Genomic DNA, 17,226 nt, shown 5'->3' with positions numbered 1-17,226 from the left:
ATACAGATATAGACTATTGTACAGATATAAACCACTATACAAAATGATGCATATGTACAGAAGATATTTGTTCGTTTAACATTTGTGAAGCATAAAGAAGCTCGGTTACTGTTTTGGAGACAAATATGACTTTATGTCATGTGTATGATTGAGTATAAGAACTAGAACCGCAAACGGATCTTAAAAGTCTAAGTAGTGTTTCCTTGTTAGAAGATACAAAACCAAAGACTCATACGGACTTCGGTTACACCATCAAAACTTTGAGAAAAATATTTGTTCGTTTAACAGTAAATTATGACTTCGTTTAACAGATACATCATTCTTTACAATAGTCTATATTTGTACATTGATCTATATTTGTACAATAGTCTATATCTGTACAGTGGTGCATATCTGTACATTAGTCTACATTTGTACAGCGGTCTATATCTGTACAATGATCTAATCTGTACAATGCTTTATAATATAAAATTTAAAAATCATTAAACAAAATGCATATCAAATGATAGAGAAAAATATAGATTTTTATTTATATGATCAATTTTAGAAAAATAAAATTTACTAATAAGCATTTTAGTTATTAAACATTGAGGGAATGTGTAATAAAAAAAAAAAATTAAAAACTTGACCGACTAAATATGCCCCACATGTCTCTCTCTCTCACCCAATCAAAACCGACTATATTACTAATTGTGAATAGTATATGTACTACTTTTCATATTATGTTTTAAAAACGTATTATTTTCCAACATATCTCTTTTTTTTTCAGTTCTCTTGTGTCTGTTTTTTTCATTTATCGATTGGTTTCATTTTCTCTTATAAAATCCGACGACGATATACAGAGGAACGATAGCTCGATCCGCAGAATTCGGCATCTGCATCATCAAATCGGAAGAGTAAACCGATGAAACCCGTCTCCCTTCCGCCGTTATCATCATCTCAACCGACGGTGCTCAACATCTGCGACAAATCGGAGAGTTGGATGAAGCAAATCGGAGGTTAAGGTTAAACCATACTCCAACTGCTTTTTGAAGGTATGATTCTTTCTGTTTGCCTCTGTAGATCGACGATTAGTTAGGGTTATATTTTTAAATGTTATCAAGTTTAGGGTTTTGTGAATTGGGATTTGAGAAAGATACATTAGGGTTCTCTGTTTTGTATGATAGTGATGATACTTAAGCTACTCTGAAAGATACATTAGGGTGTTTGAAAACTACTCTGAAAGCTACTTTGAGATGTTTGTTTACTAAGGATGTTCTTTTTCGAGTAGCTGAGACTATGTTAATAATGTTGTTTTACAATTTGTTTTGGTGTAATTGCAGACACTTGTTATTAGAGAAAAACTTGCGGGTTTGTATGAATCAGAGCATGAATGGTCTAAAATGGCGAAGATATTGAGTGACATTGATTTGGATTTTGGAATGAGGTGTGTTGCGCAATTTCTAGTTTCTGCTTTTGTTGTGTTCTGTTGCTTATTTTGGCTTTGTGCTATTCTTTTAATAGGGTCGTTGACCACGACTTTAACGGTGGGAGCACTTCTTGTCTATGACATCACCAAAAGACAGACCTTTGACAATGTCTTAAGGTGGCTACGTGAACTAAGAGACCATACGGATTCCAACATTGTGATCATGATAACTAGGAACAAAGCTAATCTAAACCACTTGAAATCAGTAGCTGAGGAAGATGGTCACACTCCAGCTGAGACAGAAGGTCTCTCTATCTTGGAAACTTCTGCTCTTGAAGCCACAAATGTCGAGAAAGCATTTCAAACTGTGTTAGCAGAGATTTACCACATCATCAGCAAAAAAGCTTTGGCACTTTGATAATTTTTATTTGTAATAATTATTAAGTTTTATCAAATTAATTATCTCAAAAATATTTTTTTAAATTTGTAAGAAACTCATCTAAAGATTCCACCATTAAAGATTAAAAACTGAAAGGATTCATCAACAATCCTAAACTATAAAATTATCAAAATTTAGTATTATAAAATGTTAGGGATTCCTATTAAGAAACTAACCAATGGACATGCTCTAAGGCTAAATCAGTGGCTGATCTTTCATGCAACTATATAATATATGGAGTGAGATATATCAACAACGACACATGAACAATCATTACCCGCTAGCACATCTTATCCGAACCATCGAAAAATCTGTCTGAAAATCTCACCTTCATGCGTTTCCCAACCTCACCATACAACTTCTTCTCCAAAAATGGTTTTAGGCGCAAGGTGTCGTTATATGCTGCTAACCAAATTAAGTTTTCGTACATTCCATTTGGAATAGCCAAGTTGGCTTATTCTTTGTTTCTTTTATTTTTTTCATTCCGAGTTTGTATACAATTTTTTTTGGTTGATCAATATATTTAACATTTCAACAAACTAAAAAATCTTGATGATAAAATAACTTGTATAATCAAAATCAGAAAGTCATATATTTTCGTATCGTTATATATTCATTTGAACTAGAACATATTTATTAGAAGTTTAAAAATCAAATAAACTACCTGGTCATGGAAACTTACGCATAGTCAAAATTGTATTAGCAATGACTTAATTCTAAAGGTAGAAAGACTCCACAAAATTGAGAACTAGTTTATCAAATATGAATTCATTATTTGCGCTTTGTCTACCCACGATATATTCAATTTCATGTGGCAAATAATTCAGTTTTGCTTTGGTTTGAAGCATTACGAAGTTATCTTTTTTGCTTTGATTCGACATAATAGATCATTTGCGCCGCGTTGAATTTTTCTCCCAGTTGGGTACTAGCTGGCAATCTGGCATGTTTGATTATATATCTTTTAATCTTGCTTATTTGACCGTATATAATAATGCATATCATATATTCATAACTAATAACTGTATGTGATCTATATGTTGGTATGAGCAAATTCATATATGTGATCATGGTATGAGCAAAATCCATTTAGAGTGAAACTTTCTTCAAATATTTGTAGTCCATTCTCCACAAGGAACTTTCATGGGTTTATACACCGAATCTCCGGATAGAATAACACAAGGTATGTGTATACATATCTTCCTTTTTTTTTTATTGAATGTGTATTCATATTACACCGATAATGTGTTAATCTATACAAGTTGAAATAATATAAAGTACATCTTTTCTTTTGTTGGTTTATTTCAAGAAGAAGAAGCTAATATTGGAGTTAAGAATCAACCAAGAGCAACGACATCAATAGCTTCTGATCGGTCACAAATTCTCAAGACACGAAACTGGTGGATTTGTATCTTTGTCTGCTCTGGTTTTGTCGTAACAGGACGTGTTTTATCAACACTTCTTTTAAACTACTACTTCATCCAAACAGGACGTGATGCTTGTGACGATCCAAAACAATTTAAAGGAACCTGGCTTCAATCTTTTCTCCAAAACGCTGCGTTTCCATCTATAGCCTTCCTTCTTCTCTTGTGGCGTTCTTTATTCTCCACTCATGGAGAAACTCAATCTTCTTCTTCTTTTGGAAAACTCTTTCTTCTTTACATCTCTCTCGGTGTCCTCTTTTCGGCTTATAGCCAACTCTACGCAATTGGGAGAACTCATTGTGTGTTCTTCTTTTGGATCTTTACTACACAATTGATCTTCACTTCCATATTTACAGCGATTATTAACAAACACAAATTCAACCGTTGGATCATATTATCCATCGTCCTTTCTGGAGTTGCTACGGGCATTACATCTTCGGATGATGCCTATTATCCCTGCGAAAGTGAAGGATGGAAAATGAGCTACGGTGCTTGGTGTAGCTTCTTTGGCACGGTAGCCTTCTCTTTATCTCTATGTATCATGCAATTAGGGTTCCAAAAGGTTATACCTAAGACAGAGAGTAGAGTTTCCGCGGTGATGTTGATGCAAACCAATGCTTCTATGATTGCAACGTTGATATGTTTGGTTGGATTGTTTGTAAGCGGTGAGTTCAAAGATATCAAGGAAGATTTCGAGACGTTTAAAACGGGGAAGCCACTTTACGTTTTGAGTCTTATCGGATTATCACTTGCATGGCAAGTAATGTCTTTAGGGCTTGTGGGTCTTGTGTGTTTGGCTTCTTCCCTTTTCTCTAATGTTGTCAGCTTCTCCGCGACACCTGTAGCGAACATTTTCGTTGTGTTGGCGTTTCGGTTTATGGATGACGACATTGGATGGTTTAAGGGAGGAGCTCTGTTAGCTGGGATCCTTGGGTTTGCATCTTATGTATATTCCTTGTACAAGGCTATTAAGAAACAGGAAATAGCAAGCCAAACTGAATTAGTAAGAGTATGATTAATGATTTGTATGTATAATTGTGATCCTATTTATTTAGTGTTTGTCCATTTCACTGATGCCTTTTAAAGAGATCAAGTTTGAGTAAATATGTTTGTTAGAGAGTTGGCAGATAATCTCCACAAGAGCAGCTACTATCTCTAAAATGATGAAACGTCTTGTTATCTCTTACAATGATCTATCTATCTTCAATACTCGATGATAAATAAACGTTTGAGGAAAAAGCATTGGAAGTTGCATAAATGGCTTATGCCCATAGTTTAGTATAACTTTGTAGAATTTCACATCTTTTAATACAAAAGTCTACCAATAATCTCCACAAGAGCAGTTACCATCTCTAAAATGATGGAACCTCTTGTTATCTCTTACAATGATCTCTCTATCTTCGATACTCGATAATATCTTTATGAAGTTATGGCAATCTCCACATATCCTCAGATTCTTCATCACCCTTATTGTCGTCCCTGGAGGAGTGTTTATAATCCCGAAAGCAATAGCTAACCGTTCACTATGATGCATCAAGGCTTTCTCTTTAGCTTCTTCATCAATGTCGTGAAGAACATACTTAGTCTCTGGTACATAGCCTGCGTCTCTCACTTCTTTCCCTAAAGATTTCAGCTTTACGTAGGCCTTGCTTCTATCTACAATAGCTTTCTTCTCACCCCCTGAAATCTCTGGCTTATCTCCTCTAACCTTTGTTGAATGACTAGAAGGTGAGATATGTCGTAAAGTAGTATCTTTTCGTACAGTGTTTCTTACTACTGAACCTGAAAGTCCTCTTGCTGTTTCTCTGCCACCGCTCCAAGTATCTAAATTTCTTTCAGGCAGTTTATCAAATACTTTGGGAGAAGTTTCCTTGACTTGAGTCTCAACTCCATCAGAGCTTTGAACTTGACTCTCACCCGCAATTCCCTTTGCTCTCGAGGTGATTCGTTGAAAAGATGAAGTTTCTCTCTCACAGAAGATTGCTTTAGGGACAGAGAAGGAGCAAAAACTCATGGAGAAAGCAGCTTCCAGAGCCATCCCTTTGTGGTCAATCCAAGAAGCAGATAAGCTTTCTTTGGAGAGAGAAATAGAGAAATCAAATCTCTCACACACATATCTACAAGAAAACAAACAACTTAACAAACTGCCAATAAAATCACTGGTCCACAAAAGGTTTCCTGCATAACCACCATCCCATAAATCACTTGTAAGCTAAGTAAGAACCACAAAATCCTTCAGCATTCCAATTTGAATACTGTTTGCTTTTCCATCTGAAGCTGAAAAACTTCAGAGAATTCCTTTAGTAACGACTCATGAGCTATATCTAACAACTGCAAATCTTCAAGCTTATTATAATGTTCTCCATCCTCAATCAAACCCTTTACGCTTCCAACCCCACGGTTCCTTATCCCACATGGAACTATGGAGTTAAAGGGTGTTAAATCTGTTGTAACATTAAGAGCTAGACCATGATATGTCATCCATTTCGACACACGAATACCTATCGCCGCCATTTTTTTGTTGCCTATATAAATACATATGTATTAGTTCACTAGCAAGAATCAGATCAAACCACAGTAAGAAGTGAAGATTATGAACAAACATACCAACCCAAACTCCAGTAAAACCGTCGAGACGAGAAGCATTGATGGCGAAAGCCGAAGAAAGAACACGAATAACTACTTCCTCAAGCTTCCTTAAGTACCAATGAAGATCCATTTTGTGATTCCGTAGATTGATTATAGGATACATAACTAGCTACATTTCACATTCATTGACAAACCATTAGCTTCAATATTGATGAATTTGAGAAGAAAACAAAGGAGACTCATTGTGTTTTACCTGACCAGGACCATGATAAGTAACTTCACCACCACGTTCTGTTCTATAAACATCGAAAGGAGCATTCTTTATGTCGAAATTGAGATAATTCTCTGAGCTTCCAGTTCCCATTGTGTAAACAGAAGGATGTTGTAGTATAATTAATGAATCTGAACACTCTTGGTTTTTATCAATCAAAGCTTTTTTCTCATTGAGAATGCTTTTTTGCCATGACCAAGCTTTCTTGTATGGAATTAATTGATCGTAGAGATCAAAACACTCACACCTGTAAAAATGTATACTCTGTTATGCATTGTTGAAGAATGCACGTAACGTGTTCGTTAAAATTCCTCAAAGAGAAAATAAAGAGAGAGGAACATTACTTTCTTGGGTTTGTGTGATTCTTCGAGTTCATTATCTTGAGAGATGTAGATACTCTGTTTCTGTTGAAGTCACTAAGATGGTGGTGATGATGGAGCTTTGGGTTCGTAACAGAGCTTGTTGCAACGGAAAAAACCATGTCTTTCGAGATAAATTATCAAACTTTAAGGCTTAGAAATTTCGAAGAAGCAGAAGTTTTGGAGTAATGGCGGAGACACCAAGGAAACTGTGAGAGTATTTTCGAAATAATTGAACATTGTTAGGGCTATTTTGGTCTTTTAACAGAGGGTTTGCCCTAATTTCTGGGTTCACTATATATATAATACAACTGATACACTGAGAAGTTATTGAGAACTGCAAATCTTTAAATCTCTGTTTGTCAAAATTATCTTTTCGAGCTAGCTAAAGCTTACAGATTCTGGTTTTTGTTATCCTTTTAAGATCAACCTTGAGTTTGTTGTTTTACGGTATTTGCAATTTTGTATTTGAAGTTTTTCTGTGAAAACAAAAATGGTGGTGATGATGAAGAAAAAATGACCTTTTATCACATGATTGAGATTTTTTAATCTCGTGATTACCTTTCAAGCACTTCTGAGCCACCTTTTGATTTTTTTGTTCTTTATAGAATTGGTTGTAATTGATAAGCTGAATTTGCTAGCCGCATTGATTTGGCCATGAAATGATAAAAGATCGATTTTTTTGTTTAATGCTTTATTTCTGGTTGAACTTGAATCTGATTATTTGACGATGATTACAGAATTAACATTAGCAAACTAGAAAACTTATCTGCTTGTCACATCTGACGATGATTACCAAATTATATTTTGACACATGGGTAATATGGAAAAAAGGACCGTAAATGAGCTGCTTTAGTGTAATATACAACATTAACGATTGGCTTTTGATTATACATAAACTTGAATAACAAAGACCCAAATATTTTGACCAAAATGAAAAAGACCCAAGAGTATTAAAGATTTTTGAGATAACAACATTTTAATAACGCAACGAATCATTTTGATATTGTAGTTAAATTTTTATTGGCAATTGAAAGTTTTGAAACACACAAAATGGCTAATTCATAAGATTGTTAATACATTTGCTAAGAAAACGGTTGATCTGATTGGTATGTCAGAAATAAAGGTCTGACCCGACACCATCTTCTATATAGCAGATGACAAAATAATCCATTTTGATAACTATTCAAGGAACAGTTTCTAACTACTCATACAGAATATCCCAAAATATAATCAAAAGAAAAGATGAAAAGCGGACTAAAAGTGATGGTTCCCTCTGGTAGGGCGACATACATGGTTACGTTTACGAGCATGATCTTCGTTGTGGTGTTGTGTCCTACATGCGTATCCATACCAACAATCTTCCCTAGCCGCTACATCCGCTGGCAAATGATTTCTCGGCAGTGTTATCCGGAACCAGTATAAAAGGAATCCCACCAGCTTATCATAACAATCACTACATGTATAAAACACAATCGAAAGAAACTTAAGAGACCTTAAATCTCAAGAGTATACACACTAGACCATGAACTTACTTGCAAACATGTGTTGATGCAGTTATCGTCTCAGCATGATTCAGAGGCATTCTCGAGCGGTCTGAATATGAAGAGACATCATCAAAACTCAATAGATAATACATAAGCAAATCAAGAATGATAAGAACTATTTCCTCATTGTAGAGCTCAAGGAGGTAAATCAAGTTCAGCTGTTTCTTAATGTGCTATATAGCTAAGCTGAGAGTCTTGAGATTACCTATTTCTCTATTGTTGAAAAGCCTGAGCCACTCTGCTACAACATCCGGCACAGTTTTCTCCATATGGGCAATGCATCTTTGCGTTATCTACAGTCCACAGAGAATGTCACCAATAGAAAATAAGAAACAATAACCTGATAAAGAAAACTCCTTACATCTTGTTCATGGCGATTCATTTCATGGGTTATGAATGGAATCCTTGTAATTGTGCGTTCCGAGATCTGCAGATATTAGTGAGAAATAATGAGAAAAAATATCTTATGAACATTATCATGCAAGCCACTGGAGCAGAAGGGAAACCACATGGTAAATGTCGAATATGGAAAGCAAAAATAAACAAAACTATCTTGATCATCGTAATCCTAACCACAGTGACATTTTACATTACAATACCTCATAGATAGAAACGAAAAACTAAGTTAAAGTAAGAGGTTTAAGATATCAGTCTTAACTACATCATTCTAAACTCATATAACATACAGCAGTATCAACATAACCAGCATAGGTAGACATTGGAGAATCATAGCTCAACCTACAGGTCTAAAAGTTTCGCGAACGCAGACTGGACCAGATACACCTTGTGTAACATTCTCGGAACTCCAGTAAGCACCGCAAAACGGCCTATCGCATCCCTTGCCTGCAATAAACTAGAGTCAAATGTGTATATATATAATTGTCAGAGATTCCTTTCCTACTGAACATGTTTAAATATTAGTCTCTTATCAGTCCAACCTTGCAATACCCAGCTCTAAGAAACATACAAATATTATTCTCTGTATTCTACCAGCATCACATTTTTTTCCCCCAGTTTCGCAGACGACATATTAGATATCATTACATAACATGTTTACCAACAGGAACAGCATCCATTCACTCGGTACAAATTTTCCGATGTAGAGCAATTGAAAGTAACAACAACAATGAACTTACAATATCAAGACGGGAAAAAAGTACAGAAACCAGTCTTGAGAGCTAGATGTTAGATTATTTAAACAGTGAACAATGCAAAATAAAGAATCATGTACTGTAACTTACAGTGTAACGGCACTTGGAGATTGGCTCTAAAGGGCATCATTCCTTGACACAGGTGGCATTGCAGATGTGCACCATGATGTTCACACCGATAACCACCAATATTAGCAACTGCCAACAGAGCCCAGGTCATAAAAGAATAAATCAACTTCAGGAAGACAGGAATGCTGAGATAAAACCCGTGAATGACAGTGCTCGTCTATTTTAGATTTCTCAAGTACATTTTCTTCTTTACTAGGACTAGAATCACTTTATTTTTTGGTTTCGTCTGAATCAATTTATCTTCAATAAACTAGGAGATTAGCACGAAAAGAGATCTGAACAATGGGTTCAAGTTCTAGTCTCAAAGGTTCTCTGCCATCAACAAATTTTGTAGCACAGGTTTAGGTTCTTACTGTACCGCTAATTTGGAAAATCACCTCAATCATATACTAAATTTAAAAAGTCAAACACTAAAGAACTACAATTAAGGTGTGTTGTATGTAAGGACTGAAAAAGACGAAATATTAAGGACACTAGTTAAAAGTAGTAAGGGGAAACGGCAGAAGCTTAGAGATACTAAGGAAAACCTTATTAAACTAGATATTAGAGATGGACATATGAAAACAGAGAGAATTTCTGGACAAAACGAGAACTGATAGAACCCGAGATCCACCTTGGAGACCTAATCAATTATTAGTTCCTAATTATCCCACTTCACCTCCTTCCCAGGGAATCAATGTTGATAAGTAGCCTATCCACTAAATAGAGAGCTTTTCTTTACTGTAAAGAGATATTAAGACGCAACCAGATAAATTTCTATTACCACATTGTGGGCATTGCAAACGCAAGCTATCTCTTTCTTCATGTGTGGGCGCAGGCATATTCAATCGACGTTTTCTCTTGCTCCCAATGATCTAAAATGTTGTCAATTGTAGTATTAAGATAGCATGGCAGGTACATATAACTCAAGACTAGTTGAACCAGAAATACCATTAGCGTGTTTAAGATATGGTAATGATTTATTAGTCATTACACCACGAAGTCAATGTGGAGCAAGACAAACTCATCTTGTTAAATAACGGCATTATATATTTCCAAAAATAGTTACCTAATAGAAGATATTGCAGCAAATACTTACAAGATTTGATTGTATCGATGCAGATGAGTCCAACACTGCAATATCTTCAGCTGGTCGCCTCAGTGCAGCATCCACTTTTAATATTTCCTAACATAAGAGCTGAATTATTCATCAAAAGCTCAAGCATAAATGAAGCACAAGAATGAGAAAGATTCTCTAGGAGAAGAGTAGCAAATGGAAAGAACATTCATATGTAAAATGTAAATGACGAAAATGCTTGCAAACAGATAATTATACCTCTTGTATGTTCTTCAGAAAATGATTTTTTCCCACATATTGTACTGTTGTTCTGCACTGTGGACATAACACATGTTTATGTTTTTCCTCCGATCTCCGCATCCATTCTGAAAAACAGCCATTACTGATAGCAGAACACATCAACCATCAACTACCAATAGAGTGAAATATGCATGTAATGAATGAGAACTAAAACAAAATCAACATATGACAGACCAGAAATTATGAAGGCAAGGTGCAGCTGTGACAACATCATGCCATATGTTTAAGCAGATACTGCATTTTGCATGTTCAGGATCTATGGAAATCTGGAAAAGAGAGATAAGAAATTCGACAGAAAGTTTCAAAAATGTAAGATTATGGACTATAAGTAGAGATCATAGAGCACCTGTAATAGCTGGGTTCTGGATTCTGGAGCAGGCATTATTGTAAATCTGTACTGCAAGTACCCTAACAGATTGAACAAATTCAAATTCAAAAAATTTAGAAATTTATTTTCAAGATGACATTCGCTGCCCTTGTACTAGTACAATCGTATATACCATTTTCAAGATGAAAACAATTAGGCTTTAGGAAATAAACTCAGAACTCAGAGAGATAAAAAGGTAAGCAGATCTAACCTTGTTCTTCAGGGCCAGGAACAATTTCAGATCCACTAATGATATCAACAGCACCATCTTTCGGGACAACAGCCTTGTCAACAAGTATAGCATCCGAACTAAGCAAGCACACCACAATTCAGAAAGCGCAAACAAATACAAATAAAGAAAGATGTGATGGTGAACTAACAAAACAAAACACCAACACGTAGAAGATTACAAAGAAACCGAAAACAGATAATTGTGAAGCCAGAAATTAAGAGTTCATTTAATCAAAATGGGCAGCTACCAAACGAGTGATACTAAAAGCTAGTTACAACTACCCTCTGCTGGTTCGATAAAACGATCTTTCATATTCAAGTTAGAAAGACCAATCCTTTTGAATAGTCTTAATAAACTTAACAAGAACTTTGTCTACCTATAACAAGACATTTGCTAGTGAAGGTCAATAGTTATTGGCATACCTCTTATTATGTATAGTGGCAGAACTTTGACCCAAATTCTTAGTTATTCTGCACCATTCATGTTTTTCCAGGGAAGACGGTTTAATCTCAGAGCATATTACCATATCATTGCACCTAATCTCAATGTCAGAGAATCTGGTGTCCAGAGGAACTGCAAATTTGTATAGAATTCATTATGAAAGTTTCACAATAAATCTCAAATTAAAGTGAATTCGTCAATTTAGAACTAAAAATGAGAATTTGCAATCAATTAGAGAAATGAGTAAGCACCACAAGGAAACAAGACTGACCCAGTTTGGCCCATGCATCATCATCAGAGGGTTTCGAACCAGAGGATTGCCCAGTTTCCGCCGTCGTCGTCATCGGACTTCTGGAATCAAATTTCAAAGTTCATCACCGCAAATAAGAGATTTCAACAGAAACTAAAGGAAGTCTCTTCGCGAGGAAGAAGATGATTCGAGAAAGAGAGTGATAGGCACGATTCCTATTTTGGTCTTTAGGGTTTCTCTCTGTAGAAGAATCTCTCCATTTTTATTTTTTAAGGAAAAGGTTTAATTGGTGTAACTGTTGCACACACCGGAATATCTCAAATGAGACCGTACGTTACCGATTTGAATAATCGGCGATATGCGAATTTTGTTTTGTTTTGAGATAATCTCTTTATTAAACCGAATCGAACTAAACCGGGTTAAACGCTTTTATAATTATTTTTATTTTTTCTCATAAGTATTGTACTTTATCTAGTGTTGCAAAATATATAACAGTGGAAACTTCCACTTACATTTTGACATCCATCTTCACAACATTAAGCTTTTAAACACATGCCCAAATTAATGAAAGCCCACCAGAGAAAACTAATTCCTGTAAGGAAGTAATAGTCGTCGACAAAGTTGAGACCCGAGGACAGATGACGCATAAGTCATCGCCGTTCATCGTCGATTTGATAAGCAACGAAAGGCACCTCCAAAACCACCGGAAACCGCTAGAGCTTCAAGCACAGAAGTCCATCGGTTTTTAATTAGAGAAACCCATAATCTTCAGCATCAAATCTGCAATCTTCCCCAGGCAATTGTTTCTCAAAATCTGAAGGACATCAACATAGAGAGTAAACCAACTGAACTTTCAACAACACCCACACGGCAAAGCAACCATGTTGGCAAAAGAAATAGATTTTCCGGAGAGAACGAAGAGAGACGATAACAGAGACAACTTTAACAAGCCTACATCGTCAATCATATAGATTTTGCATTAGAAACTCTCCCAATCTGAATCTCGAAAACCAAAAGCTTGTTAACCATGAAGATTATTCATAAAAAACAACAACTATATCGGATAAAAGAAACCGAAAGCAAAGTGGCAAGGAAGCGTCAAAAGCAAACCAATCATCGTCACTATGTGAGCCGAACGATATTGGACGAAAGCCGATCTAACACCACAATAAAGTCATTGGTTGTCATAAGACAACCCAACTAATCGAGATCTTAAAATCGGACGACAAAATACCAAAACGGTAAACTGCAACTGCGAGGATAAGTAAAGAAACAAACATAAACTGAAAGAAGATCAACGTTGGTGCTATAGGAGCCACCAAACGTTAATCTCCGACCAAAAAACAGCGAAGACTTGAGAGCTACTTGAGGAGAGAGAAGGGAGAAAACTTCAGAGGAGGGTTTCATGTCTATGTGCGTCGTCTTAGCTTTCCGCTTTTATAATCAAATCTAGAGTATATGCATAAACTTAGAAAAGAATTAAGAAACTATCTATGAATTAGAAAAACATGTCGGAGAGATGGAAAAAATGACATATATAACCTCTATTCGCTGATTCTAAAGCTTCAACATTTTATATTGAGATGGAGTTATGTAGAAGGTAAAGTTTAAACATTTATGTTCTAATATCAACTAATTTACTCTAGTATCACTATTTTTTTATTTTCACACATTATTTTTTTTCTTATCACACCACCCTTGACGAGTTTTTGGAGGATTTTTATTTCTTAGATAACGCTTTTGTATGGCGAGCAATCAAGCAAATTGTAGAAGGTATAAAGCAAATCCATGAAGCAAAAAATCATGCATCGGGACATTAATCCGCTAAACATTTTTCGGGATGCCCATAAGAATATGAAATTATCAGACTTCAGATTGGGTATAATCTTTAACTTATTTATCTTAAGTTTTATCCATTTCAGATTTTGGTTCCACAATAAGACAATCATGTTAAAAAAAAAAACTTTTTAGGCAAGTTTAAAAAAAAAAAACTTTTGGCGATGCTACTATTAGCAAAGATGTTGGTTCCTATAATGAACGAGGAACAAACTTTGATAAAGCTCCGGAAATTCTAGATAAATCGGATATGATTGATGAAAAAGTTTGTCCTTGTGTATACTATTTTACATTATGGTTATACTGTATACATTAAGTTTACTCGGTTCTCTTAAGTGATGTATCTGTATTGCAGGCCAACATTTACGGTTTCAGCATTGTATTCTTTGAGTTTTGGCACCGTTTTAGGTCCAGCATGGAGAGGATTAAAACCTTAGAGGCTCTTACACTGAGAAGTGAATTACCCTCGAATGGGAAAAAGATCATCATGTTCAGGCTGAGCTGTTGATACAGAAAAACTAGGATCTGTTTCTTCAATCACAAACAATCGATCAATCAACCAAAATAACACTTCCGAATAATATTCAAGGATAACAATGAGCTCCAATGTTCAAAAAACAGGGGAGACTCTAGATTCACCTTGCAAGAACAATGTTCTTCACAGAGGATGAATCATAATATTCGAAACCCAGAAACCTCAAAGAGAAGAACAACAAACTTCAACAATTTTCACGATTATGTAAAATCTTCATTCTCAGCTTCATTTAAACGCTGACTCTGTTTTTGGTGTCTTAATCCTGACCGTTCCTCAACTTCTAATCTCATCCGTCCACGTGTCTCACTTCATTCTTCTTCCCATATCAAATCCTTCCCTCCCAAACAACCATGACCCCATGGTTGAGAGAATGAATATTCCTGCAACAAATCGTAAAGAAACTACCATGAAGTTTCATCCACAAGAGCTTGTCATGAGACGGATTTCTCTCAATATCATAAGAGCTTGTCTTGAGCCAAGAAACTGTCGGCTGTCTAAAGTGGCATATAAGCCTCTTTTGAAACTTCTTATCACCCCACAATTTCCCTTTCATCTCCATCTCCGTCTTGTACTTAAAACACCAATCTTTAGAAGACTTACGACACCAAGAATTGGTAAGCCAATTGTTTATGTCAATCCAATGTAGTACATAAACCACCTTCAGCCCACAAACATTCTTCATCGTCTCCGTTAGCTCTACCATGGAAGTCCTTAGCTCTTTTTGTGCCAGACGACTGTAACATTGCATTGGACTGTCCCACTGAGTTGCCTTAGCTGGTAACCCAAACACGTTTAGCCCATTGTAGATAAGTGTAGCATTTCTCTTCAGCTTCTTTTCGAGAAATCCTTAAGTACCATGACTGGTTTATTTCTTCCCTCACTGATATATCTAATTCTGCCTGCAACTTCTTAACAAACTCTTCTCTATCAAAATAGTTAACTTGACCAAAAGCAAGTTCACCAATATACCCATCTGTGACACCAAGATCAAATGATAAATCAACAACAATAATCATTGCTCTCTTGCGACATCTATGGCTTTTCTTGAAAGATGATACATAAACATCTTCATATGTTGCCATATCAACTGCAATCTTTCCCATAAACTGCAATGTCATCAGTCTTTTCTTATACGGAAACATCTTCGTTTTGCATATAAACTTGTTTTTATAGTGAAATTTCCAAAACTTACCACACTTCAACTTCTTCTTTGAACTAACCTTCTCACACCAGAACTTGATGTATCTCAATTTGCTGTCATTTGAGATTTTAAATTTAAACTTCCATGATTTAGGAGACTTACTAGGCCTCTTCTGTTGAGTTAATATGTGGCTTCGTAGGCGCATTCCATTGGATTCTTGGCCTGCATAAAAATTGCTACTTCCATCAATTGCAATCTGAAAATTTTGAATGTCATTTGATTCCTCATTTAAGATCCATGGAGTCTTTTGAGAATCTCCAACAACTAGTGGACTTGCAGAATTCCGAAAACGGATATTATCACTTCCACAACCAGATGGTAAATCATCTACAACAAATCCAAATGGTGACCGCAATTGACTCGTTGTTGCATCGTCTTTATCAAGGTCGGCAAAGGTTGAACTAACTTTCTGACGTGAAACTTCTAAGCAGCCTTTTACTTCCCCTTCGTTTCCTGTGCACAACTCACTTTTCTCTTGATTCACCAATTTGGTCTCCAGATTCACATAAGGAGCACACCAATGATCCCTTTCGAAGACACAATCTCTGTCACAATTCAACTCTTCTTGCTGCATGAAGTTCTCCATTCCAGCAGTAGTTCCTTGAATTGAGTGTTTCCCCTCAAAGCATTCTCTATCCTTATGTAAGGCATCATGCACGTGAATGTTACTCAACGAAGGTCCTGCAACTTCATTTGGAACATTTAAAGTCGGAGCTCCTTTCTCAGAATCCTCACCAACTTTTCTGATAATCAGTATTTTCTGATGAACTTGCTCATACAATCTTCCAACCAATAAACATTGGCACACTGTTTGTGGCTGAAACATGTTAACATTCATTTGAGTATCTGGATGTAGACCATCCAAATACACTCTAACTAAGTAATCTTCTGACAAATTCACTCTTGCTCTAAGCAGCTCAAACTTCTTGTGATACTCCTCAATACCATTCGTCTCTTTTAACTGCTTTAATTCTGAAATTGGATCATCTAAAACTTCAGCAAAATGTTCCTCCAACAGAAGCTTATACATGTTCCAATTACTCAACAATTTAACCCCAAAGTCAGACTCAAACAACGATTTGTACCACTTTGCTGCAGCTCCATCACAAAGAGTCGATGCAATGCTTACCTTCAACTCCTCTGGAGTGAAATCAAGAGAGAAGAACTGTTCCAGCTTAAACAACCAATCCCTTACCCGATCTCCACTAAATCTATGAAAATCCAGCTTGGATGAACGAGTAACAGCTGAGTAATTCGAATTTGTACCAGTTCTGCGAACATGAAACACTTCCGACGACGGATACACCGTTTCTCTTGATCGTTGCTGTTGTAGATGACCACTCGATGAAGCGTTATTCACCTTAACGGAGATGAGTCGAATTGTGTCAATCAATTGAGCAAAACTCTTGTCGAGCTTTTGATTTTGCTCTGCTATCTTGTTTTCCAACTTTTCCATACGCAATCCCAGCGGATCCTCCATCACTTCTTTCTCCTTCCTCGCTTGAGCTCGCGTTTCCATTGTTGAAGACCGAGAATCGTCTTCGCTCTGATACCTTTGATACAGAAAAACTAGGATCTGTTTCTTCAATCACAAACAATCGATCAATCAACCAAAATAACACTTCCGATTAATATTCAAGGATAACAATGAGCTCCAATGTTCATAAAATAGGGGAGACTCTAGATTCACCTT

At 36.0% G+C, this 17,226-nt stretch overlaps 3 protein-coding genes, 1 non-coding gene and 3 pseudogenes across 11 annotated transcripts; 3 read left to right on the top strand and 4 right to left on the bottom strand.

Moving 5' to 3' along the window:
• Positions 1-1,523: 1,523 nt before the first annotated feature.
• On the top strand, positions 1,524-1,919 carry AT1G47595 (annotated as a pseudogene). The gene has a single exon.
• Positions 1,920-2,867: 948 nt separating this feature from the next.
• Positions 2,868-4,372, top strand: ATPUP20 (annotated as a pseudogene). Of its 3 annotated transcripts, none has more exons than one of them (2): positions 2,868-3,027; positions 3,160-4,372. The 3 variants fall into 3 exon arrangements; another variant differs by having other exon boundaries at positions 3,157-4,372; another variant differs by having other exon boundaries at positions 3,154-4,372.
• A 138-nt stretch (positions 4,373-4,510) lies between these two features.
• On the bottom strand, positions 4,511-5,398 carry DYW1 (Pentatricopeptide repeat (PPR) superfamily protein). Its single transcript, NM_103651.4, has one exon. It carries the CDS (start codon positions 5,304-5,306, stop codon positions 4,587-4,589), a length of 720 nt encoding a protein of 239 aa, NP_175189.2. The 5' UTR covers positions 5,307-5,398; the 3' UTR covers positions 4,511-4,586.
• Positions 5,399-5,503: 105 nt separating this feature from the next.
• AT1G47578 (Biotin/lipoate A/B protein ligase family) lies at positions 5,504-6,626 on the bottom strand (the record flags this gene model as incomplete). Its single annotated transcript, NM_001198235.2, has 4 exons — positions 6,473-6,626; positions 6,111-6,375; positions 5,876-6,026; positions 5,504-5,793 (listed from the first exon to the last, which is right to left on the bottom strand). Exons 1-4 carry the CDS (start codon positions 6,607-6,609, stop codon positions 5,504-5,506), a joined length of 843 nt encoding a protein of 280 aa, NP_001185164.1. The 5' UTR covers positions 6,610-6,626.
• Positions 6,627-7,016: 390 nt separating this feature from the next.
• Positions 7,017-7,069, top strand: AT1G07393. The gene has a single exon (NR_139239.1). It is a non-coding gene; the product is annotated as an other RNA (small nucleolar RNA).
• Positions 7,070-7,471: 402 nt separating this feature from the next.
• On the bottom strand, positions 7,472-13,395 carry AT1G47570 (RING/U-box superfamily protein). Of its 3 annotated transcripts, none has more exons than NM_103650.5 (14): positions 11,983-13,395; positions 11,693-11,843; positions 11,250-11,347; positions 11,018-11,079; positions 10,846-10,937; positions 10,630-10,753; positions 10,393-10,479; positions 10,078-10,168; positions 9,276-9,383; positions 8,777-8,877; positions 8,396-8,461; positions 8,240-8,327; positions 8,023-8,083; positions 7,472-7,943 (listed from the first exon to the last, which is right to left on the bottom strand). In NM_103650.5, exons 1-14 carry the CDS (start codon positions 12,053-12,055, stop codon positions 7,745-7,747), a joined length of 1,401 nt encoding a protein of 466 aa, NP_175188.3. In that variant the 5' UTR covers positions 12,056-13,395; the 3' UTR covers positions 7,472-7,744. The 3 variants fall into 3 exon arrangements, with proteins under 3 accessions (NP_175188.3, NP_001077687.1, NP_001320313.1); NM_001084218.1 differs by having other exon boundaries at positions 11,963-12,319; NM_001333277.1 differs by having other exon boundaries at positions 7,472-8,083; positions 11,983-12,319.
• A 1,245-nt stretch (positions 13,396-14,640) lies between these two features.
• On the bottom strand, positions 14,641-17,052 carry AT1G47565 (annotated as a pseudogene; the record flags this gene model as incomplete). Its single annotated transcript has 1 exon — positions 14,641-17,052.
• Positions 17,053-17,226: the final 174 nt, after the last annotated feature.

This window comes from Arabidopsis thaliana, assembly GCF_000001735.4.
Source record: "Arabidopsis thaliana chromosome 1 sequence".
Taxonomy (NCBI): Eukaryota; Viridiplantae; Streptophyta; class Magnoliopsida; order Brassicales; family Brassicaceae; genus Arabidopsis; species Arabidopsis thaliana.
The sequence above is the reverse complement of the archived record's forward strand: the minus strand, read 5'-3'. Positions and strand labels throughout refer to the sequence as shown.

What these genes read in the sequence shown, in the direction of transcription:
- AT1G47570 (NM_103650.5), bottom strand. Translation starts at nt 12,055, where the DNA reads ATGACGACGACGGCGGAAACTGGGCAATCCTCTGGTTCGAAACCCTCT. An exon ending in TCCTGGCCCTGAAGAACAAG is followed by an intron (nt 11,080 to 11,249) that starts GTTAGATCTGCT and finishes TCAATCTGTTAG; the next exon opens with GGTACTTGCAGTACAGATTT. An exon ending in TGAATCGCCATGAACAAGAT is followed by an intron (nt 8,328 to 8,395) that starts GTAAGGAGTTTT and finishes TGTGGACTGTAG; the next exon opens with ATAACGCAAAGATGCATTGC.
- DYW1 (NM_103651.4), bottom strand. Translation starts at nt 5,306, where the DNA reads ATGGCTCTGGAAGCTGCTTTCTCCATGAGTTTTTGCTCCTTCTCTGTC.